General features: G+C 38.9%; 1 protein-coding gene across 2 annotated transcripts in view; it reads left to right on the forward strand.

The window, feature by feature from the left end:
• The window catches only part of KLHL1 (kelch like family member 1), a 260,832-nt gene that overhangs the window by 185,396 nt on the left and 50,301 nt on the right, over positions 1 to 25,135 (forward strand). For both annotated transcript variants that reach the window (XM_074815555.1, XM_074815556.1), the window contains one exon: positions 16,060 to 16,284. In XM_074815555.1, coding sequence (XP_074671656.1) covers positions 16,060 to 16,284 — 225 coding nt within the window. The remainder of the gene's footprint in view (positions 1 to 16,059; positions 16,285 to 25,135) is intronic.

Consider the following 25,135-nt stretch of genomic DNA (forward strand, 5'->3'; position numbering starts at 1 on the left):
AGGGGACGGGGTACAATAGCAGGCAGTTTAAGGAGCTTGACAAAGAAACATTTTATTGTCACTGTATCTGTTTCAAACAAGAAAATGAAAATCTGCAAGAAGTGTTAATAATAAAATTATAATGAGTTATGAATGCTTTAAAAAAAATGTTAAGTTAGTTACTTCAGGGAACATGCAGCAGTGGTACTGCATAAAAATGCTATCTAATAATTTCCCCTTCATGGCCATTTAATCTGATTCTTCACATTAACTAAAATGAATCAGAATTCTAGAAAAACAAAAGCATTTGGACTACAGTTAGTGAAATATATACGTGAACAAAGTTATGCCTGAAGGATGAAGACTGAAAATACTTCTTCCTCCTAAACCTTTCATTTTCAGTCTATTATCTAAAATTATTTTAAAATGTCAGTGTTCTTTTATCTAAATTCTTATAGAAAATAAACACAATAGAAAACTTGCCTGGAGTCCCTTCCCTTGTCTTGAACTGCCATAGCCTGCATTACTGAAACCTGTACGGTCTTTCCTCTTTCACTCTAATATAGGTACTAACAACTGACACTAGAACTAGAACATGGTTCACCTAAATTTTAGTGTTTACACTATACACATCTACACCTAAACTATAAACATAGTGCTCACTGTAGGCAATACGGATGGAGATAGTACAGTTAGGCTAGTCAAGACTGATATTTGCTAGACAGGATAGCTGTACAGAATCCATTTGCAGCAGTGACTACCTCGGGAGCTAATATAAATTCCTCAAATTGCAGATACCTGCATTTTCATGTTTGAAGCTGTATCCCTCCCCACTCCTGATAGGATGACTGAATCCACCCTACTTGTCAAAAACAGCCAGGAAATTGAACAAAGGAAACTGTGTCTTTTCAGAGAATATTATAGCACTATGGCTGTAGTGGAATACCACCACTCTGTTCTTATTGTTTAAATTCATCTTCTGCCTATCTCTGTGCATCTTCATTCCTGCTCTGCCAAAATATTTGTCTCCACCACTGTCTTCTTCCCACCATCTCACCTTCATCTTACTATCTGCTTTTATCCGTCTCTTTTCATTTTTTTCCCAATTAATTTACCTCTTCCTAGTTAAATCTAGTGAATAAACATATGGCTGTAGAATGAACCAATATTTGCTGCTATCACATTATTTATTTTTGTATGCCTTACTTCTTCTGCTTGTCTGGTTTTCAGTCTGTAATACATAAAGTTGACTTCTACATTGATTTTTGCAGTGCCTAGCACAAATAGAACATATTTGTGAGTTCTATACATACTACCACAGTAAACATGATTAATAATGTAGATTTTTCTGCTCCTAAAATCTACAGCCTAGTTAAATCCTGCATTTATTCATTTTTATTTACTTAAATCAAAAGAAATTTACAACTATTCACAGTTCCAAGTGCACCACCACATTGTTATTAACACAATAAAATCACATCAACATTACAGTAAATTCAACAATAACCTCTTCACTGATCATTTTCATTTCTTGCAGCTTCAACACTATAGGATCTCTCTTTTCTCTTACATGTAGTGTTGAATTTATTTCTATTTCTTCTCGTTTTTCTGCTCATTTTTTTTCCTATACTTCTGACAGTTTTCTGTGTCATCTGGGGAAATCATAACTTCCTGAACAGAGGCTTAATCTAACACCATGGGGTCTCCAACAGAACTATCACTGTTATGTGTACCTAAGTTATTTAGCTGTACCATGAAAAGACTCGTATGAGATTTTATATATATATATATATGTATGTATGTTACTGTGAAAAGCCTACAGGAAAAAAAAAAAAATAAAGTCGGTTAGACAACTATAGACCTTTTATGACCTATAGACAAGTTAGGACATTTATGGTCTCTGTTTCAGTAATGTTTCCAGTTTCCTGCTTTCTTGCTGATATCATACTAGTTTAATAAAGGACTTGCTTATTTCCTTTTTTTTTCTAGTCATGTAAATATTTTATCAGTTTGTAAAGAACAAGTATGGTAGTTGATATGACAACCAGGAAAAGGACATGATTTCTTCTAAAAACAAAAAAAGAAAGCAACATATTTAAAGATGAACAACAAACTAAAATTACATCAAGTTTCTACTGACAAGTAGAGAGATGGAACATCAATAAAAAATTGAAGTACATACAAAGGTTAAGTTTAATATGACTCATAATTTACTCTTAATTACTTACTGATTACTTTCTGTAAAGATAGACATCCATCATAATTACTTTGACTTGCATAATCCCGTAATACTTATAATACCACCGGTCACCTAAAGTCAGTGGGTGTCCCTTCTTGAGAATATATATGGAAAAATTTCCCTCACAGTAAAATGATGCAATACCTGACATACTTCATATTTGTCTGAAGTTCTTACATTGTTTTTACTTACATAAGTACACTTGCAATCTGTGGTTACTGTCCCACTACTCATTTAAGTCAAAAACTAGTCTCTTATAAATATCCATTAGTTTATTATTATCCAGAATTTTTTAGGAAGACAACTGCACTTTCATCCATGGTAACAAAGACTATCACCTGGCATTTTGTTATATGTTTAAGAATGTATTAATGACTAGTATACTTTCATAGAACTTTGTGCAGAGAGCTTTTGTTGCAGCTTTCTGCTGCATTTTGACATGTAGTTGGATTGATGAGTCACTCCTTTTCACAGAACCACAGAATCACAGAATCATCTAGGTTGCAAAAGACCTTGAAGATCATCTAGTCCAACCATTAACCAAACATTGACAGTTCTCAACTACACCATATCCCTAAGCGCTGTGTCAACCTGACTCTTAAACACCTCCAGGGATGGGGACTCCACCACCTCCCTGGGCAGCCCATTCCAACACCTAACAACCCGTTCTGTAAAGAAATACTTCCTAATATCTAGTCTAAACCTTCCCTGGTGCAACTTGAGGCCATTCCCTCTTGTCCTATCACTTAATACTTGGTTAAAGAGGCTCATCCCCAGTTCTCTGCAACCTCCTTTCAGGTAGTTGTAGAGGGCGATGAGGTCTCCCCTCAGCCTCCTCTTCTCCAGACTAAACAACCCCAGTTCCCTCAGCCACTCCTCATAAGACCTGTCCTCCAGACCCTTCACCAGCTTCGTTGCCTTTCTCTGGACATGCTCGAGTGATTCAATGTCTTTTTTGTAGTGAGAGGCCCAAAACTGAAAACATTAATCGAGGTGCGGCCTCACCAGTGCCAAGTACGGGGGCAAGATCACTTCCCTGTCCTTGCTGGCCACCCTATACAAGCCAGGATACCATTGGCCTTCTTGGCCACCTGGGCACACTGCTGGCTCATGTTCAGCCGGCTGTCAATCAACACCCCCAGGTCCCTCTCTGACTGGCAGCTTTCCAGCCACTCCTCCCCAAGCCTGTAGCGCTGCTGCGGGTTGTTTTGGCTGAAGTGGAGAACCCGTCATTTGGCCTTATTGAAACTCCTACAGTTGGCCTTAGCCCATCGCTCCAGCCTGTCCAGATCTCTCTGCAGAGCCTCCCTACCCTTGAGCAGATCAAATCTCCCACCCAACTTGGTGTCATCTGCAAACTTACTGAGGGTGCAGTCGATCCCCTTGTCTAGATCATCAATAAAGATGTTAAATAGGAGTGGCCCCAAAACCGAGCCCTGGGGGACACCACTCATGACCGGCCGCCAAACAGATTTAACTCCATTCACCACAACCCCTTGGGCCTGGCCATCCAGACAGTTTTTTATCCAGCAAAGCGTGTCCCCATCCAAGCCACGAGCAGCCAGTTTTGCCAGGAGAATGCTGTGGGCAACGGTGTCAAAGGCCTTACTAAAGTCAAGGTAGACAACATCCACAGCCTCTCCCTCATCCAGTAAGCAGGTCGCCCTGTCGTAGAAGGAGATCAGGTTTGTCAAGCAGGACCTGCCTTTCATAAACCCATGCTGACTTGGCCTGATCATCTGGTTGTCCCGCACGTGTTGTATGATGGTACTCAGGATGAGCTGCTCCATCAGCTTCCCGGGCACTGAAGTCAAGCTGACAGGCCTGTAATTTCTGGGATCATCCTTCTGACCCTTCTTATATATGGGTGTCACACTGGCCAATTTCCAATCTGTTGGGACCTCCCCAGTCAGCCAGGACTGCTCGTAAATGCTGGAAAGCAGCTTGGTGAGCACCCCAGCCAGCTCCTTCAGCGCCCTCGGGTGTATCCCATCCACTCCCATAGACTTGTGTATGTCTATGTGATGCAGTAGGTCACTGACTGTCTCCTCCTGGATTGTGGGTGGGTTGTTCTCCCAGTCTCTGTCTTCTGGCTGAGGAGGCTGGATTCCTTCAATACAACTAGTCTTGCTGTTAAAGACGGCAAAGAAGGCATTAAGGACCTCAGCCTTTTCCTCGTCACTTGGTACCATTTTTCCACCTGTGTCTAGCAGGGGATGGAGGCTCTCCCTGGTCTTTCTTTAGCTGTTGACGTACTTATAGAAACATTTCTTGTTATCTTTGACTGCTGAAGCCAGATTAATTTCCATCTGGGCTTTAGACCTCCTGATTTCCACCCTGCATACCCTCACAGCATCTTTGTAATCACTGTGAGTGGCTAGCCCCTTCTTCCAAAGGCTGTAAACTCTCCTTTTCTCCCTGAGTTGTAGCCAAAGCTCCCTGTTCAGCCAGGGTGGCCTTCTCTGTCGCCGGCTTCTCTTACAGCAGCTGGGGACCGCCTGCTCCTGTGCCATTAAGACTTCCTTCTTAAAGAGTGTCCAGCCTTCCTGGACCCCTATACTGTGTTCTGTCTGTTCATCTTGTTTTGACAGCTCTAGTCTGTAGGAATTAAGAACTGGTGGTTAGCAAAATGTAAACTGACCTTGAGGTTAGAAGAATGATTGTGGGAAACTGAAGTAACATTCGGAACACCATGTTGTGAGCATCAGAAACAGCAGGCTGGAACACCGCCTGCAGAATGCATGGTGAGCATTTGAGCAGTAAACAGATAAAACCTGAAGGTCAGTAGTATGTAGAAGTAAAAACAACCTTATGTAAACAAGTGGGAATAAATTTGGAGCTGGCATACAGTGCAGCAGCATTTGCTCTTGGCAGTGCTCCCCCTTCAACAAACTGGTATGAGTTTGTCTTTCTTCTGTGCATCGCCCCAATCCCGGCTGGACCGAGACTGACACTAGTCACTCCAGCATCTCAGGGACTAGACACCAACACCCACTATCAGTTCTGGAAGAAAAAATTGCAATCAGGAATTGCTCTTAATGACATTCTCTTTTAGGAAGTCTTATACTCCCTGTTATTATATTATTTAATTTATTTATCTCTAAAAAAGACACTTAAAGATAGACAAATATACTACTTTCCTTGTTTTATTTACAGGTGAAAAATTGACACGTATGCTTAAAAATATATTCATGTATCTCTATATAAAATGAATGCATTATATAAAAACATGTATATAGAGAAAATATTAACTTGAACTCGTGCTCACATTCAAGTACCTGCCTGCATGTCAACACCTGATAAGAAAATGTAGTGATGCTAGTGAGTGATGCTAACTGATGGACTGAAATGGTATTCCTCTATTTTGATGTTGCATTTCACCTCACTATCACTTCCTTACTCTCAGGCTTTACCCTGACAAATGTCCAGTGTCCTACTACAGTGGAGTGCACACTGCAATTCAGAAAGCAGCTCTCACTTCTTTGAAATCTTTTCCTGACAGTATGACAGGACTAGTGCAGGGCTTTCTGGGCACAAAAGGGCTGTCTTTACAGCACCTGGTGGATGCTGTGGCCACAGTTCAGTAGAGCTGGTATTAGAGGCTTAGCCAATCTCATAGCTTTATTCCAGTCTGTAACCTAGATTTCTTCCTTTGCGGAAAAGGTTGTGGATATGGAAGAATCCTAGTGCTTATCCAGTTCTTGTCCAAGCAGGGAGGTGGACCATGAAGAGAGGTGAGAGATATATCAATATGGATATGACCAAGGAAACAGTCTGGTTAATCAGCATCAGGAGGAAAATTTGCAGGACAAAGTTCAGGCTTATGCAGAAAATGAATGCTGCTTCCTGGCAGTTGTCCAAAGTCAATGTTAACAAAGAAGCCAACTAGTATGAGGACAAAATGAAAATGAGAAATAATCTATTCTGAAGCCAAATGTGGCCTTCTGCAGCAGTGAGGCAAAAACCTCTGTAATAAGATTCTTAAGAGGTCTCTGAAGTAGAATCCCCTGGAAAAGCTCTGACTGCCACAGCACACTAACAGCAAACCCCACAGCTTTTCTCACCGAAGCAGCTTAATATGTAACCTACTTAGGAGGTGAATCTGGCACTGAGCTCCTGGAGCCTTTTTGCATCTTAACGCATCCCCTGCAGTCAAGCATTCCTGTGTCAGGAATAAAAATGCAGTGAATATGCAGTCAAGAATGCCTGTGTCAGGAATCGAAATGCGGTGAGTATGTTTCACTGTATAATTTAAAAAGAGGACAATAATCTCTGCATAAATCTCCAACCATCTCTCCACAAATCATGCCCCTTATTTCCCACCCTCCAGGGGACCATGTGGTGTCAGGTCCAAACTGTTGAGACTGACATGCAGAGGAAGATTTAAAATGGAGTTCATTATTAAAAAGACTGCAAGAGTGCTGTGTATTGTGAAGTCAAAAAATGTTTGCTGACATACCCTTTCCCTCCCGCTACAGTTCATCTGGGTTTTTGCTAGTCAAGCACTGCTTACTTATCAAATTCCCAGTCCCTGTAATTTTTGACACCTCATCAGCCTCATCCTCTTCTGCAAGCTTTGTTTCCAAAAGATAATCACACTTCCCAAAGTAAAATAAACTTTGGAGAGTTTTCTCCATTATAGGGAGCTTAGTCCTCCATATTCTAAAGTTAAGGAACAGCCAACCACAGGAGAGGATATAGAATGAATAGAGTTTTGCAGAAATTTTGGCTAATCTTCATCCTTGATCTGCAGGCAAGATATCATCAATTGGGAGTTATGTCATGTAGAACAGGTACTTGACAGGAACTACCAAAATCGCAACAAGTGGAGACTTTACTTCACCAAAATTTCTCACAACTCTGCAGATTTCTTAGTCCTTCTAAAACAGTCTTTTCATTACCCTTCAAACATAAAGCCACTTGGAGTGAAAATATTGGGAAATTTCTTATACATTAAGTACTAAAAATAATCTAGACCAATTTAAATAACCTGTAATGACGGAAACACTCCAATCAGTACATTAACCAAGTCAACTCTTGGATATATATAGCCCAGCCCACTTTTAGATGTGTAGGGAGCATTTTTGTGTGAGACACTTATTCAAACTTGTCTCCTGCTATCAAATGCCTGTTCCATTTCTCAGTAGGCTACTCAAAGTGACAACCAGGCTCACTCCATTTGGTGTCAGAATAGAAACTGACAGTGATGAGACATTGACAGGTTGTCTTTCATACAGCAAAGGTCATTTAGCTCCTCCCCTTCCTTCTCCTATTGCTTTTCTATTACTACATGATTACTGGAAGTCTAATATTCAGGTTTAAGAAGAACAGAGTCACAACTCCTGACTCCCCAAAGCACATGAGGATCTTTAGAGCCCAGAGGTGCAGCAAAGGGATTTGAGATTTAAACATGATTTAGCTGAAACTATCACTCAGTCACTGATGTGAGCAGCTCTGGTGCCAGCACGATCCACAGTGGAGCACTCCAGCACAGTGCACAGGGAGGGGTTTCCTGAACTGGGGAAACCTCATGGGGAGCCAAGAGAGCAGCCAGGAGCCTGCAGCTCACACCACAGCAGCTGGCGAAACCTGGTTGGGGCCAGGAGCAATGGGAGACAAGCTCCCCATCCCCCCATAGAAAAGAAGCCATTGCCAAGCGCTAGCAACCAGAAGTGCTGTGAACAGGGCAGGCAAACAGGGCATAGTGTGTCAACAAGGGCGTGGTGCAGCCGTTTGCATGGCAGTCCATGCGTAAGGGCACGCAGGAAGGGTGCTGAAGCCCTACCAGCTCAACCAGGGAGCAATGTTGTCCAGCCGACAGAAGGTCATGGCCTTTCTAAGCTCTGCACCCACCACAACTGACGCAGCTGCCCAGACAGAGCTGTGGTGGGGACACGCTGCCACCCCAGCACCAGGCTGCAGGGTGGGCCCTGCTCTGACACCAGTACGGGGCGGTAGCCCTGAGCACAGCTGTGGGAGGTGTGCCCAGGGAGAGGAGCTCCTCTGCTGAGTGACAGAGCTCCGTGAAGAAGTCAGTAGATTGAGAGGTATCAGGGAGTGTGAGAGAGAGCTAAACTACTGGAATCGCACCCTACCTTCCCTGGGACGGGCCCAGCAGGCAGACAGAACACATGATATGGAGGATTCCCTATCCTTTCTGCCTGCTGAATGCAATGACTTAAAGGTGTAGGGGGCAATGGCAACAAGCTCCTGTCCAGCGCAGCAGGTGCTTCTCCTCTGTGACTACCCCACCTTCCCAGGTGCCATTGCATAATAGGTACGAGGCTTTGCAAGTGGAATTGAAGAATAAGGAGGACAATGGTTCATCTAGCTTTGAGGTGTTGCCAAGGTTAAGTCGGCATACGCCCTGCATCAAAGCTGCTTCCATAAAGATAAAAGACAGGTCACTGTCATAGGACGCTCTCTCATGAGGGGAACAGAAGCCCCAATATGCAGACTGGACCCACCTTTTAGGGAAGTCTGCTGCCTCCCTGGGGCCTGGGTTAAAGATGTGAAGAGAATGCTTCCTACCCTGGTACAGCCTTCAAATTATTATCCATTATTGATTTTTCAGGTCGTCAGTGATGAAGTTGCAACAAGAAGTCTGGGGACAATCAAGAGACTTCAGGGCCTTGGGACAACTGGTTAAGGGATCAGGAGCACAAGTAGTGTTCTCCTCTATAATTCCAGTTGCAGAGAATGATGAGGAGAGAAACAGGAAGAGCCAGCAGATAAATACCTGACTCCAAGCCTGGTGTCACTGGCAAAATTTTGGGTTTTTTTGATCATGGCTTTGTCTATGTGACACCAGGCCTGCTAGTGACAGATGGGATATGCCTGTCTCAAAGGGGGAAAAGGGATAAAACCAGGCTTGCTAGAGATAAGCCTGGGGGTGGCGTGCCAATGTTTGAGGGATGGTGTGCTAGCAAGGTCCTTTGGTCTGCCATCTCAGTAGAGGTAAGGGATGGAGAGCCATGCAGAAGCAAAGACACAAGGGTTATTGATGTGTTAGAAATGACAGAAGTGCCTGAGAATTGTCACATAATAATTAGGCTTCTGCCCCCCAAAAAGTGGTGGGATCAATAGCCCAACTGAAGTGTATCTACAACAATGCATGCAGCATTGGGCAACAGACAGGAGGAGTTGGAAGCCATTGTGCAGCTGGAAAACTGACATAGTTGCAATCACAGAAACATGGTGGGATGACTCATACAGATAGGGTGCTGCAATGGATGACTACAAACTCTTCAGAAGGGATAGGCAAGGAAGGAGAGGCAGTGGGGTATCCCTGTAAATCAGGGAGTGTGTTGATTGTCTAGAGCTTGATGGTGGTGATGATAGAGTAAGTGTTTAGTGGGTAAGAATGATGGGGAAGGCCAACAAGGCACATATCATGGTGGGACTCTGTTATAGACCACCCAACCAGGATGAAGAGGCAGACAAAATATTCTATAAGATGCTGGGAGAAGTCTCACAATCACTAGCCCTTGTTCTCGTGGGGGACTTCAACTTACCAGATGTCTGCTAGAAATACAATACAGTGGAGAGGAAACAGTCTAGGAGGTTCCTGGATGTGTGGAAGATAACTTCCTGACACAGCTGGTGAGGGAGCCAACTAGGGAAGGTGTCCCGCTGGATCTGTTGTTTGTGAACAGAGAAGGACTTGTGTGTGATGTGATGGTTGGAGGCCGTCCTGGGCATAACGATCATGAAATGATAAGAGTTTTCAATTCTTGGAGTAAGCAATGAGTGGGGTTAGCAGAACTGCCACCTTCGACTTCTGGAGGGCAGATTTTGGCCTTTTTAGGAGTCTGGTTGACAGAGTCCCTTGGGAGTCAGTCCTGAAGGACAAAGGAGTCCAGGAAGGCTGGACATTCTTCAAGAAGGAAATCTTAAAGGCACAAGAGCAGGCCGTCCCCATGTGCCAATAGTTGAGCTGGTGGGGAAGAAGACCAGCTTGGCTGAACAGAAATATTTGGCTGGAACTCAGGAAAAAAAGGAAAGTTTATGATATTTCGAAAAAGGGGCAGGCAGCTCAAGAGGACTACAAGGATGTCATTAGGTTATGCAGGGAGAAAGTCAGAAGGGCCAAAGCCCAACTGGTACTTAATCTGATCACTGCCTTATAAAGACAATAAAAAACGTTTATATAAATATATTCACAACAAAAGGAGGGATAAGAAGAATCTCCATCCTTTATTGGTTGTGGGGGAAACACAGTGACAAAGGATGAGGAGAAGGCTGAGGTACTTAATGCTTTCTTTGCCACAGTCTTTAATGGTAAGACTAGTTGTTCTCTGGGAACCCAGCCCGCTGAACTGGAAGACATGGATGGGGAGCAGAATGAAGCCCCATAATTGAAGAGGAAATGGTTAGCAATCTGCTACATCACTTAGACACGCACAAGTCTATGGAACTGGATGGGATCCACCCAAGGATACTGAGGGAGCTGATGGAAGTGCTCACCAAGACACTTTTAATCATTTATCAGCAGTCCTGGCTAAACGGGGAGGTCCCAGTTGATTGGAGGTTAGCGAATGTGATGCCCATCTACAAGAAGGGCTGGAAGGAGGATGCAGGGAACTACAGGCCTGTCAGCCTGACCTTGGTGCTGGGGAAGCTTATGGAGCAGATCATCTTGAGTGCCATCACATGGCACATCCAGGACAACCAGATGATCAGGCCCAGTCAGCATGGGTTTATGAAACGCAGGACTCACTTGACTAGCCTGATCTTCTATGACAAGGAGACCCACTTAGTGGATGAGGGAAAGGCTGTGGATGTTGTCTACTTAGACTTCGGTAAAGCATTTGACACTATTTCCCACAGCATTCTCCTGGAGAAACTGGCTGCTCATGGCTTGGATGGGCATACTCTACACTGGGTAGAAAACTGTCTGGATGGCCAAGCCCAAAAGCTTGTGGTGAATAGAGTTAAATCCAGCTGGTGACAAGTCACAAGTGGTGTTCCCCAGGGACCTGTATTTGGGTTAGTTCTATTTAATATCTTTATCAATGATCTGGACAAGGGGATTAAGTGTAAGTTACTTAGCAAGTTAGTTTACAGTTGACACCTAGCTGAGTGGGAGTGTTGATCTGCTCGAGGGTAGGAAGTCTCTACAGAGGCGTCTGGATAGGCTGGATCAATGGGTCAAGGCCAACTGTATGAGATTCAAAAAGGCTAAGTGCTGGGTCCTGCATGTGGGTCACAACAACCCCATGAAATGCTGCAGGCTTGGGGAAGAGTGGCTGGAAAGCTGCCTGGCAGAAAAGGACCTGTGGGTGTTTGTTGACAGCCAGCTGAATATGAGCCAGCAGTGTGCCCAGGTGGCCAATAGCATCCTGGCTCGTATCAGAAATAATGTAGCCAGCAGGACTAGGGAAGTGATTGTCCCACTGTACTCGGCACTGGTGAGGCCACACCTCGATTACTGTGTTCAGTTTTGGGCCCCTCACTACAAGAAAGATATTGAGGTGCTGGAGTGTGTCCAAAGAAGGACAACAAAGCTGTTGAAGGGTCTAGAGCACAAGTCTTATGAGGAGCAGCTGAGGGAACTGGGGTGGTTTAGCCTGGAGAAAAGGAGGCTGAGGGGAGACCTTGTCGCTCTCTACAACTACCTGAAAGCAAGGTGAGTCTCAGTCTCTTTTCCAAAGCAAGGTGATAGGACAAGAGGAAATGGCCTCAAGTTGCAGCAGGGGAGGTTTAGATTGGAGATTAGGAAAAATTTCTTCACTGAAAGGGTTGTGAAACATTGGAACAGGCTGCCCAGGGAAGTGGTTGATTCATCATCCCAGCAGGTATTTAAAAGATGTGTAGATGTGGTGCTTAGGTACACAGTTTAGTGGTGGAATTGGCAGTGTTAGGTTTATGGTCGGACTCAATGATCTTAAAGGTCTTTTCCATCCTAAATGATTCTATTATCCACTTAGGCTCCTGACAGTGACAAAGCTGCTACCTGAACTCAGAAAACATAATCAGTTGGTTAAATGTATGTTAAAACAGAACTGCAAAATATTTACAGAAAACTTGATGTTTATGATTTTTTTAGTTCCAGTAGCCCTATCATAAGACAAGTGTCTAAGTTCATTACAGAATCAGCAGAAAAGGCTGTAAGAGAAACTGAGAATGACATTGCTGCCCATCTGAATGAAGATGCTTAAAAATCAGGAAAGCAGATGCATTTTCACAACAGTGTCCTCAGTGACAAGAGTGTTCAGCAAATCTAACTCAAAGACATTGTCATCAAGATGAAGTGATGCCCTTTTTAGCAATGAGATTAATGAGTTGCCCATCAACAATGATGCAGAAGATGATACAATCAATAAGCTTCATGAAATCATACAATAGAGAATATACCTAAAAAAAGACCTACAGCTAGAAGAGATGATTTAAGCATTGTGTTGAATCTGTGCATTTTTTTGAAAGTTGCTATGCATTATTTATTTCTCTGTATAAGCACCTTTAAATATTTAATATGAATAAAATTAATATAAAGACTCCAATCTTTAACAGAAAGTCTTTAAAGTGAGATTTTCATAGACAGATCATGCCTGTTGTTCTGACTATCCCATCGTCATTCATTTAGCAGAAGAGACCTGTAAGTTCTCAGAGTAGAACAGAATAGACTATTTCAGTTGGAAGGGACCTACAACGATCATCTTGTCCAACTGCCTGACCAATTCAGGGCTGACCAAAAGTTAAAGCGTATTATTGAGAGCATTGTCTTAAACACTGACAGGCTTGGGGCATCGGCCACCTCTCTAGGAAGCCTGTTCCAATGTTTGACCAACATTTCAGTAAAGAAATGTTTCTTAATATCTAGTCTGAATGTCCCCTGATGCAGCTTTGAACCATTCCCTCATGTCCTGTCACTAGATCCCAGGGAGAAGATCTCAGCACCTCTGTCTTCACTTCCCCTCCTCAGAAAGCTGTAGAGAGCTTCCTTTTCTCCAAACTAGGCAAGCCAAAAGTCCTTAGCTGTTCCTCATAGGACATGCCTTCCAGCACTTTCACCAGCTTTGTTGACCTCTGGATGCGTTCAGGGACCTTCACACCCTTTGTAAATTATGAGTTCCAGAACTGCACACAGTACTCAAGGTGAGGCTGCACCAATACTGAATACGGCAGGATAATAAGCTCTTTTGACTGGCTGGTTATACTGCTTCTGATGCACCACAGGATACTTTACAGCTTCTGCTTCTATTCTTTTTCAGAGCAAGTATCTTAACTCTTAACATTTTTGTGATATCAACATTTGGCAATGTAATAATATTTCTTTCTGAAGTATATGCAAACCATAAAATATATGATGAATGAAAAATCAATATTCCAGTACGTTTATATACCCAGAGGATCTGACAATTAAGTAGCTAAACTGATTTGTCTAGTAAAATCCTGTTGTTCTTAATCAAGATTTTGCCTCTTCTCCTCTCCCTGGTGCAGAAAATCCTTTTACTTCCAAGATGAAATCAGTTGAATGAAAGAAAATAATCTATATCTTTGTCAGAAATAATCACCCAGTTTTCTTCCTATGAAAGGTAGAAGGTAGTTCTCTGTTTTAATCTAAGATGTCCTAGTACTTCTCCATTTTTATGGGAATGAAGAACAGAAGAAGTAGGCTGTTTGCATATCCACATTCTTCTTCATGCAATTTTAACATCCATGGAGATTCTACAGGCATTCCAGTGCTAGACAACTGGGGTGCATGAAATAGAATTCAGCCAAAACCCACTAAAAGTATGCTTTTCTGCCCATTGTCAAGATACTTAGCTGATTCTATCATCCCTTCTTCATCCATGAGCTTATTTCATCCAAGGACTATGGTAATTTAAGAGGTCTTCTGTTCTTGTCTGAATTGCAGTTGAAATGTATTATATTCTTGTTCCCAATACTAAAGAGCACTTTATAGGACTGGTACCTATTCCACATATTATTATTATTATTATTATTATTATTATTATTATTATTATTATTATTACTACTACGACTACTACTACTACTGCTGCTGCTGCTGCTGCTGCTGCTGCTGCTGCTACTACTACTATTACTATTATTATTATTATAGATTAGCAAGGCATCTTACTGGATAAACAGAATTCAGGCACTTCAGGAGCTGCTGGATTAGATGCTCAATATGTAATTTAATAAAACATTGTGACAAACTCAGACTTAACCAATATTAGAAAATATATAACTGAGCATAATTAAAGACTCTATTTGTTGTTAGTAAGATTTTCTGAAATCAGAATGACAAAGCTTTTAAACTGTACTCTTTACCATTGAAGTAGAAAGCATTATAGAACTCATATGCTACAGTTCTAACATGAATACATTCCACATATAAAAAAATTCAAGCACTATAACATAACTTTATTAATATGCATCATTATAATATGCCCTGCAGCACTACCAAACAACTGTATCAAATAATCTGTATTTTTGTTCTTTTGAACCTAAAGATTAATGCGTTTACATGGTTCTCAATTTTAAATTAGGGGTAAAAAGATAAATAAATATGTCTCTCTCAATCGAATGCAAAAATTGCTTCATATATTTTATGACTTCATAAAACTAGCAGGGGATTTAGTACATCCAGCTGAATTGTACATTATTGCTGCTCCACTACACTTAGATACAAATTGAATTTAAATTATATCTTTTTTAGTTCAATTAACAAAAGTATTGCTTTCATGATGTTTGTTTCCACTTGGTTCATTGCTCTTCTGTTCCAAAGAATGAATGAATCCGAAAAGAATTATTTCCCATAGAATTCTAACCTTTTATTATAATACAAATAGTTAGTTGGTAAAGCTTAATAAGTATGTTGATTCTTTCTGGAGGGATATTTAAACTTGGGAAATGAAGCACTATTATATGTATGTAAAAATGAAATGTTGGTTACGTTTTGATGAATTATCAAGTCTTTCTCTTAAGGATTAATTTAAACTCATCTATCATTCAAATATTTGTGCTTTTGCTTTAAATTAACTTTTCCTACACTCATATTGCAATTAATGGAATGCATTACTCTTTCGCTTTCTGGAATCAAGTTAATTATGCTTCCTTTATCCCTCTGTTTTTATTAATAAACTCTTCATTTTGTATCTCATCTTTGTATATTGCATACAAATTACTTTTAACCGCAGAGGCTTCTTAATGACTTTTTAATGATTAACTGGTAAGTTATTCTATACATATTGCTCTTTATAGCTTTTGAGTTAATCTGTGAAAGTAATTCAACTAATTTCAGAAGGGAAAGGTTTTGACTGTATATGGAAACATTCTTCAAATATTTTGCTTGAGATTATAAGTACAACATTCTCTACTTCCAGCAGAAACATGTCTGAAATAGACTGCAGAATTACCTAAAATAAGAAAGAAAATATGAACCAAATTAAAATACAACTTCTAATTTTTAATGAAAATATCATGTAATTTCATAGGCTTTTTTTATACTGTACAGAAAATTGGAATCAAGTGTAACAAGATTAGTTATCTTAGTTATGCCACTGAACTGTAAAAAAAGATCATAAAGTTAGAGCTTACTGTTATTCAGACTTGTAATCCTTTGATTCTATTGGGGCCATTTAGGGTGTGGGTTTTTTTCACTTTCCTTGGGGAATGAAAAATGTAATACACACACACACAAACACACATATATGTATATATTCCAGAGGCTACTTTCTCTAAAGAAACAAAAAATATTTGTCAAGATGTTGTAAGTAATCCAAAAATAAAATTAAAGTTTTCACATTTTAAGGAAAAAAAAAAAAAAAAAAAACAAAAACAAAACAGAAAGAAGAGAGCCAGTGCCAATTTTGTATGCATTTTGTATTCATCAGGTGCCACAACTATTGAAAAGTATGATCTCAGAACAAATATATGGATTCAGGCTGGAGTGATGAATGGCAGGAGGCTTCAGTTTGGTGTTGCTGTCATCGATGACAAGCTGTTTGTCATTGGAGGCCGGGATGGTTTAAAGACGTTAAACACTGTTGAATGTTACAACCCAAAGACCAAGACTTGGACTGTGTTACCACCAATGTCAACACATAGGCATGGCTTAGGTAAGGAAAAAAATGTTTCAAAAAGATACAACATTTTTTAGGTATGTAATTTGTAATGGAAAACTAGGTACTTTTAAGCTATTGTAGCACTCTGTACCAGTAGCTGATTACATTGTTCTTGTCAGATCACTAAGAATATATGGAAAGTTAAAGTACATTTTTATTATTTACCAAAATAATACTAGGGAAAAGAAAAAAAATAACAGCAAATAAAAGACAGAGGAACAGGGAAACAAACCCTGAAACTTAACACAGGTTAGTGAGAAAATTCAGGATTGTATGCACCGATTTTGAAAAAGGACATCTTTATCAATCAATTAATCAATCAAGGTATTATTTATTTTTAACCAAAGCATTATGTGTTTTCATTTATCCAGCATGTTAGGAAATAAAGGCTATAAACATTCTCTCAGTCATGGACTGATGCACTTTACAAAGTATTTGTAGCAATAGTTTCATCATGACTGAGAGCATATTTTCCCATAGCCTGTTTTTAGACAATTGGTTTTTGCTTTGTTTTGTTTTTATAATAGTATTATCCATACCACTGTCATCATTAATCAAGCCACATTGTATTCCCATTCTCTACTCGAAGGAATATACATTTAGGGGGAGGTGTTATTATTTTTTAAATTATGCAAAAGGCAGTTATATTGTTTCCTTGAAAAAAAAAAAAGTAGTCTTTCTATTATGTATATCATATATATACATGAGAAAAAAGCTCTAATGCAACTGCATAAATAATTCTGTGATGTTTCAAAAATATAATTTTTTATTCTTAACTGTAGAGTGATGAGATTCTCTTCCTTCAAGAAAGGAGTTTAGAATCTATAGGACATACCCACCAGAACATAACTTTTGTAAGGTATAGAAAACTGAACTGTTCAATATCTGTTCTGCTAAAATCACTTGTTGTGATAGAATCATTACAACATCATGAAAAATAGAAATGGAAAAGACATGCTAGGTTATCATGTCCATTCCCCTGAGTTACAATCAGCAGCAAGTCCTTTAATGTGCTACTGTTCCAGAATTTTACAGAATCCGTTATTAGTTTCAATGCTATTCCTAAGGGTAGTAAGAATGCAGCAACTTCAGCTATAACACAGGAAAATATTAATAAAACATTAGGGTTTGCTTGCTAGAGAAGAAACTTTTCCCAGTGAGAAGAGAGATGGAGCCATGATTGAAAACCCTTTGTGATCAGTTAAAAAAATATGTATAATTTTGGATTGATAATTCTACAGATGCTTTTGATCAATAGACTTGAAAAATACCTTTATAGTTTAAGTAAAGCTGTTCAGGAATGTTGAGGTTATGACTGGAGAAAAACTGCTATGTTTTCTACAGGAGAAAAAATGGAACACACAAGGCATTTAACCACTTGAGGGTTTTTTTTTTTGTGTGTGTGGAATCACTTTTGAATTTTTATATTGGGGCTTTTTGTAAGCAATATGTAAAATGAGGAAAGAAGTATAAACTGGGATTTTATTGGTGATGATGAAAATGATTAAATGCTGTTGTTTGGGAAGCAGTAGATATGTGCTCTTTTTCTTTATTTGGAATTGTGAGTCACATATTCTTTCATGAGAAACTTAGCTAATAGAAAATAATTGCTTTTTTTGTTTGAATATTTTTTCCAGGAATCCCATAAAATAATTATTTTAGTAAATGCCCTTTGTAATAAGAAATTCATCTGCAGTAAGAAATCTTTTTTTTTTCATTTGTTTTCTAAATATGTGTTCTGTTATATCCATGTAGTGATAATGCTAGAGCTGTTTGAATTGGATTTGTATACAAGATTAGAAGTAGGCACCCACCTCTTTTTGTTTACATCAGAAAAAAAAATTCAAATGTACCTCATCGTAACTAAAGTCACAAACAGGCAATACCATTCACTTTATTCTGTCTTCATATAATCTTCAATAGAACTATGTGTGTAGAAGCTGATGTGTGTAGAAGCTGATATATGTAGAAATGAGAAATGAGAGAATCAAAATGGACTGTTCTTGTAGTGAAAATACATAGTGTAGGAAGTCATATGTTAGGTAGTTTTAGCACTGTCAGAGGAAGAGTGGAAGCTATGGTAGTGGTAGTGTTTGGAGTAAGTGGTGATGGTAAAGTACAAAAACAAAAGGATAGACTGTGGGATCCAAAACTATTATTTCAACTAACAGTGATTCTAATATCCCCATCAAGTAGGCCATAAACCAGTGTGGAATATGAAAGAATAATAAGAAGCCAGAAAGGCAGTAAAAACCACAAATGAAATACGGGAAGGTGAAGCGTGAGAAACAGAAAGCCAAATCAAAACCCATATAAGGAAGGCAGAAAGAGACTGAAAGAATGAAGAAGAGAAAAATGTAAAACAGATTGTGGATTATAAATTCAACAAAGAAATGGGAAAAGTGGATGCAGAATTGCTTCATAAAAAGACTTGATGGGATACACAGAGGAGGAGAGAGAAAGGAAATAGGAAATCAATGATAGACTAATTTAAACTTTAGATATCAAATCCAGTGGAACTGTGGTTAAAAATAAATAAATAAAAATAAATAAGGCACCAAACAAAAGATTGATACTCAGCTTGTCTTTCCAAAGCAAATATTTTAAGTGACTCATTGTGGAAATTAGGCTTCCGGTAGAGTTAAGCAAGAAAGACAGCCTTTTCAGGTAGGTATCCTAAATTGTCTTGCCCTTTCCGTGAACTATTGAAAAAGTGTCTAAGATCCTATTTTAGTCTAGATTTACACTGTTTGTTAAGCCTAGACTTGAGCTTTGGGGTTTAGCTTTGTAAATATACTGATCTCACTATCCATAGTCAAACATGTATTTTCAAGATGATCAGCGTGGGAAGAAGTATAACAGGGCATGGTATTACCTAACAAACTCCTGTGCATCTTAGAGTGGAGGCAGGTAACATATTTTTCCTCCCTCCCACTTTGAAAAGAGAATTTTGCCATTTGGAATTGTCTGAGTGAAAATGATATAAATGCTAAAAAAATATTCATTGATGATGGGAAAGCCTTAAATATATTTATATAGCATATAGGCCTAGGGTAGATAGAATTCACTCTACCCAGAGTGAATGGTCTCAGAGGACCTAAAGAGTTTCTGAGTCTCAGTTTACACAGTGGGTTATGGCTTCAACCCATTGTTCTGAACCAGATAAAAATGTAATGTAAATGTATTCTTAAGGTCCTAAGGGGTATGCTTAAAGTTAGACAGAGTGAATACCTGCCTATAATGTGTTTGTCATGTAACTGGTATGTGCAGGAGTTAACATCTGAAAGACTAAGTTCAAGAATCGGAAGTGGAAAGAAAATATGGGAAGTTAGGGAGTTGTAGGATAAAATATGCCAGAATATCTTTGATGTTGATGACAAAAATATCAAATGGCATTATGTGTTTGCACAAAGGTCTATTTCCGTATTTCACTGAAAGAGAATGACCCACCCTGCTTCTTAGACCCAGCTTGATACCATGCTTACTGCTTTATAATTCAACACATGAGGCAGAGGGAAGGAAAAAAAAAAATAGCAGGGAAAAAACAGGGATAGCTCTGTAATTTTCAAGAAGTATAGTAATGAGAAATGTTAAGAGGAAAAGACTGTGGAGAAACTGAAGTATCAGTCAAAAAGCTGGTAAATTAAAGGGAATAGGTAAAATCAGAGCTAACAAATCAAAAATAAGATAGGACTTTCTATTTTTTTGCCAAAATCAAAGACATGATTAGCCTCTTTTTTGATCCATAAATAATAATGGTACATAAGTATATGCATACCAAATCAAATATATATGATACATGTGTGCATATATATGTATATATGTTCATATATGTCATTTATATCATGACGTACCTGTGTGTATGCATATATATATATATATATATACTCACACACATATCTGGTTGGCGTAAACTTATAGCATCTTTTTTCTGTGGACATTGTGATTCATAGCACTATCAGTGCTTTGGTCAGTAATACAGAACTAGTGACATTTTTCAGCTTGGAAGTTATAAACTACCCTCGACTTCATCACAAAGTAAATTAAACCAGTTTACCTGCATTAAAGCATTCATTTCTTTCCAGATCTGTGTGCCTGTAGAAAAGCTGTGGATCCTTTCCTTGCATTTTCTGTAGTTATAATGTATGCAATGGCCAAGCATGAAGAAGTTTAACTGATAGCTGAATTCCAAATGAAGCTGCATACTTAAACCATTGCATTCCTGAAGCTGATAATAATAGGGAGGTTTAAATGTTTATTGAATACTTTCTTTCTCTTACTAATTTTATTTCACATAGAAGACTGTTTTTGAAATAATACAAAACCTTAAAGTCAACGCTTCTATTCATTTAAATTTTCTGTTTTGCACTTTAAGTACAAGACACTGAATAAAGTAGTATTTCCTAAATTATGAGGTACAACTAAATTTTTATGGATGAAAATTTGCATTAAATGCTAGTGACAAAAATGATAATCTAAAATACTGACACCAGTCAAGGTGGAAATTTGCAACACAGGCATGGAACTATAGATTTACAGAACTATTGTGATTCTTTAAAAGTACTATACATATTAAAATTTACACATAATTTATGAATATAAATGCAGTTCAATGTCATGACTTTTAAGAATAATAAATGTTACATAAAATTTAATAAAGTGAGCTCCTTACCCAGCAAGATGTTTTTGGCAAGTTGCTTTTTTTGAGGGAAAGGAATGTTATTTTGCCTTGTCTTAACATAGAGAACTATCCACCATTAATTATCTAATAGTAATTAAATTCTGCCTATTCAAAGACAAATTTTGAAGCTTTCTTGACCTTTAAAGAAAATAATTTCCCATTAATTCTGAAAAAGTTCTAGAAAAGCTAGACAAAATTTTCATCATTTCGCTCAGATGATCTTTTCTAGTGATTTTCCATATCCCACAGAAATAACTGTAAGATCCATGTCCAGACTTCCACATGACAGAGTTGTGTCATGAAATCCCTGTCAACAGAATGATACTGAAAAATCTCATGATCTGTTGATTATTTCTGCCATTTAAGTTCTTAAGATGAAAACCTATTGTTAATAAAAAAACCCCAAAACACTATTACTTGGTACTAGATAATTTTACATGCCTGTCAGCTTGACTTTGGTGCCCAGGAAGCTGATGGAGCAGCTCATCCTGAGTACCATCATACAACACATGCGGGACAACGATGATCAGGCCCAGTCAGCATGGGTTTATGAAAGGCAAGTCCTGCTTGACAAACCTGATCTCCTTCTACAACAGGGCGACCTGCTTATTGGATGAGGGAAAGGCTGTGGATGTTGTCTACCTTGACTTTAGTAAGGCCTTTAACACCGTTGCCCACAGCATTCTCCTGGCAAAACTGACTACTCGCGGCTTGGATGGGCACATGCATTGCTGGGTAAAAAACTGTCTGGATGGCCGGGCCCAAAGAGTTGTGGTGAATGGAGTTAAATCCAGTTGGTGGCTGGTCACGAGTGGTGTCCCCCAGGGCTCGGTTTTGGGGCCACTCCTCATTAATATCTTTATTGATGATCTAGATGAGGGGATCGAGTGCACCCTCAGTAAGTTTGCAGATGACACCAAGTTGGGTGGGAGTGTTGATCTGCTCAAGGGTAGGGAGGCTCTGCAGAGAGATCTGGACAGGCTGGAGCGATGGGCTAAGGCCAACTGTAGGAGTGTCAATAAGGCCAAATGCTGGGTGCTGCACTTTGGCCACAACAACCCCCAGCAGCGCTACAGGCTTGGGGAGAAGTGGCTGGAGAGCTGCCAGTCAGAGAGGGACCTGCTGGTGTTGATTGACAGCTGGCTGAACATGAGCCAGCAGTGTGCCCAGGTGGCCAAGAAGGCCAACGGTATCCTGGCTTGTATCAGAAATAGCGTGGCCAGCAGGGACAGGGAAGTGATCTTGCCCCTGTACTCGGCACTGGTGAGGCCGCACCTCAATTCCTGTGTTCAGTTTTGGGCCCCTCACTACAAAAAGGACATTGAATTACTCGAGTGTGTCCAAAGAAGGTCATTGAAGCTGGTGAAGGGTCTGGAGGACAAGTCTTATGAGGAGTGGCTGAGGGAACTGGGGTTGTTTAGTCTGGAGAAGAGGAGGCTGAGGGGAGACCTCATCGCCCTCTACAGCTACCTGAAAGGAGGTTGCAGAGAGATGGGGATGAGTCTCTTTAACCAAGTATTAAGCGATAGGACAAGAGGTAATGGCCTCAAGTTGCACCAGGGAAGGTTTAGCCTAGATATTAGGAAGCATTTCTTTACAGAACGGGTTGTTAGGCGTTGGAATGGGCTGCCCAGGGCAGTGGTAGAGTCCCCATCCCTGGAGGGGTTTAAGAGTCGGGTTGACATAGCGCTGAGGGATATGGTGTAGTTGGGAACTGTCAGTGTTAGGTTAATGGTTGGACTAGATGACCTTCAAGGTCTTTTCCAACCTAGATGATTCTGTGATTCTGTAACTCTGTGAATCTTTCATTTTCATTAAGACAATGCTTATTATATATATTAATTCAAGTTCTTGTTAACTGTTAAGAGTATTCTCACTTTTTCTATCTTTATTTTAATCATTGTCCATAGCTGTCTGAGAGAAAGTGTGTTAAATCAACATGTCATGGGAACATAGTGTAATAATTTCTTTCTTTATCAAAAACTGCTTAAAGAGCTCATTCACCAGGAGAAATGTATGATCCTTATTGCCAATGAGTCCTGACCCTTACTTACTGATGAATCAACAGAAGAAGATTTTGACTATTAATAAAGAAAATCAGGAGCGAAGTGCAAATTGATGTAAATCTAACTTTATGTTTTCATCTATGTAAAATGTCACAAAAATTTATTTCCTTCATAATTAATTTATCTTGGCTTTGATTTTATTCTTACTACATGGTAAATCTCAGAAGGAAAATACATGTATAAATATAAAGACATTAATCAATCTAAGCCTATACATTTTCAAAAAACATTAAATGGTAATTCATAAAATATTTAACTACTTCTAAAGCATTTAATTGTTGTCTGTTTCAATGATTTAAAAGTAATGAGATGCTTTCCAAATAATTTTTAGATGTTCAAAATAATTATCTTTTATCAAATATTTTTAACATGTGTGATAGCTTAAGGCATATTTACAAGCTCTACAGTTGTAGAGAACTAAGAATTTAGGGTAGGATTCATCCCACTAAGTAGGAATATATACAACGGAATAGAAAAAATGAGGTGACATATTCCATTTCCATGGAAAAAAAAAAAAAGTTTAAGATTAAATAATTTGTGGCTTGGGAGCAGTTCCTGCCTCTCAAGGTACAATGAAGATTATTGAGAACACTTCAAACTGGAAGTCTGCTTCCTGAATCTCTCTCTCTTTTTTTTTTTTTTTTTTTTTCATAAAAAAGCCTACATGAGTTTTATCCATATTGGAAGTTGGTTGTAAATCTATTACCATGTTTTTTACTACTGAAAAGAAAAAAAAAAACCCACAATATTAAAAGCTAGCTTTAATTTTTTATATTCTGTTTATATATATATCACTGAATTAATGTATAAAAAAACCTTTTACATTGAAAGGTACTTCTTGTGTAATTAACAAAGAACACCTTGGCTGGGCTCCACAGTTCATTCTTATAGTCATTTCAGTAATGGTCTGTCATATTTGCCATATAAGTGTGATTACACTGCTACTGTCTAATTGAAAGATCTTTTTGCAATTTACTACACATTCATGAACTCCTTATTAGGTTAGACTGAATCTGTTGCTGTTCGTTCACTAGTTTTTGACTAAATATTAGATAACAATATTACTAACAACCACAGTTCACTCACTTCACAAAATGGCAAGAATGCAACTAATAATAAAGGAGAGTGAAATGTTAAGAAAAGTAACCTAGAACTGGGATGTTTCCCAGGATTTAATATAATCCTTTAATTTCTAATTGATTTGTTTTTTAAAGATCTCAAAGTCTCTTCTGAAAAGAGAAAAATTTTTTAAAAAGGTGAGAAATAATCTAGAAATTAATTACATCCTCAAACTGAAAAAGCAACTTGAGTGGTATTACTTTAACCAAATGTAGGTATTTTAATCTGAGTAAACTCCCTTTATGGTAAAAGATGGATGTCATCTTAATCTACTATATGCTAGGGTAAAAGATCAAAAATTAAAGGACAAGCATAAACAGGGACCCACACAAGTGATATTCACAGTTCAGATGTAGATAAGCTTTACACAATAGAGGACTGACCACTTACAAAGTTGGCTACTATCATTCAGCAAATATCAAAATATATCAATTATTTTCCATTGAAGCCAAGTTGAAGTCTGAAAATAAAGCTGTAAATCTTTTGGTTTAGAATGTTTGTGAAGAATAATGTTAGTACCAATATAAATTTTTTATTCTACAAAGGAATTCCCAGAATCAAATCATCATGAAAGTGATCATATTTGGACAGCCTTCTTCCATTTAGATAGACAGAAGAGTCTAAATACTTTCTTTGTAAAGGCATTTCAATTTAGAGCGTTAGAGATATGATTTGGATACCACAGCTTAAACCACTTTTTATCAGCTGTACTTTGCAATAGACAGCTCTTTTTTCCATTTTGGTGAAAAATTAATAGCTTCAGCTAGATTTATTCAGTTATATAGAAACTAAGAATCTGAATTAGTACAGAAACAGTCTCAAAGCAATGACAGTTTCCTGTAGCTCAAATTTGGTCATAAAGGCCATTGACTTTGAAATGTCATTTTACACTTCTTGCTTTAGATGTGATTTTTGCCTGTAACAATGTGGATGAATGAAGCAAACACACCAAGTGTAGTTGCAAAATCCTGACTCAATG

Source organism: Strix aluco, chromosome 2, assembly GCF_031877795.1.
Source record: "Strix aluco isolate bStrAlu1 chromosome 2, bStrAlu1.hap1, whole genome shotgun sequence".
Taxonomy (NCBI): Eukaryota; Metazoa; Chordata; class Aves; order Strigiformes; family Strigidae; genus Strix; species Strix aluco.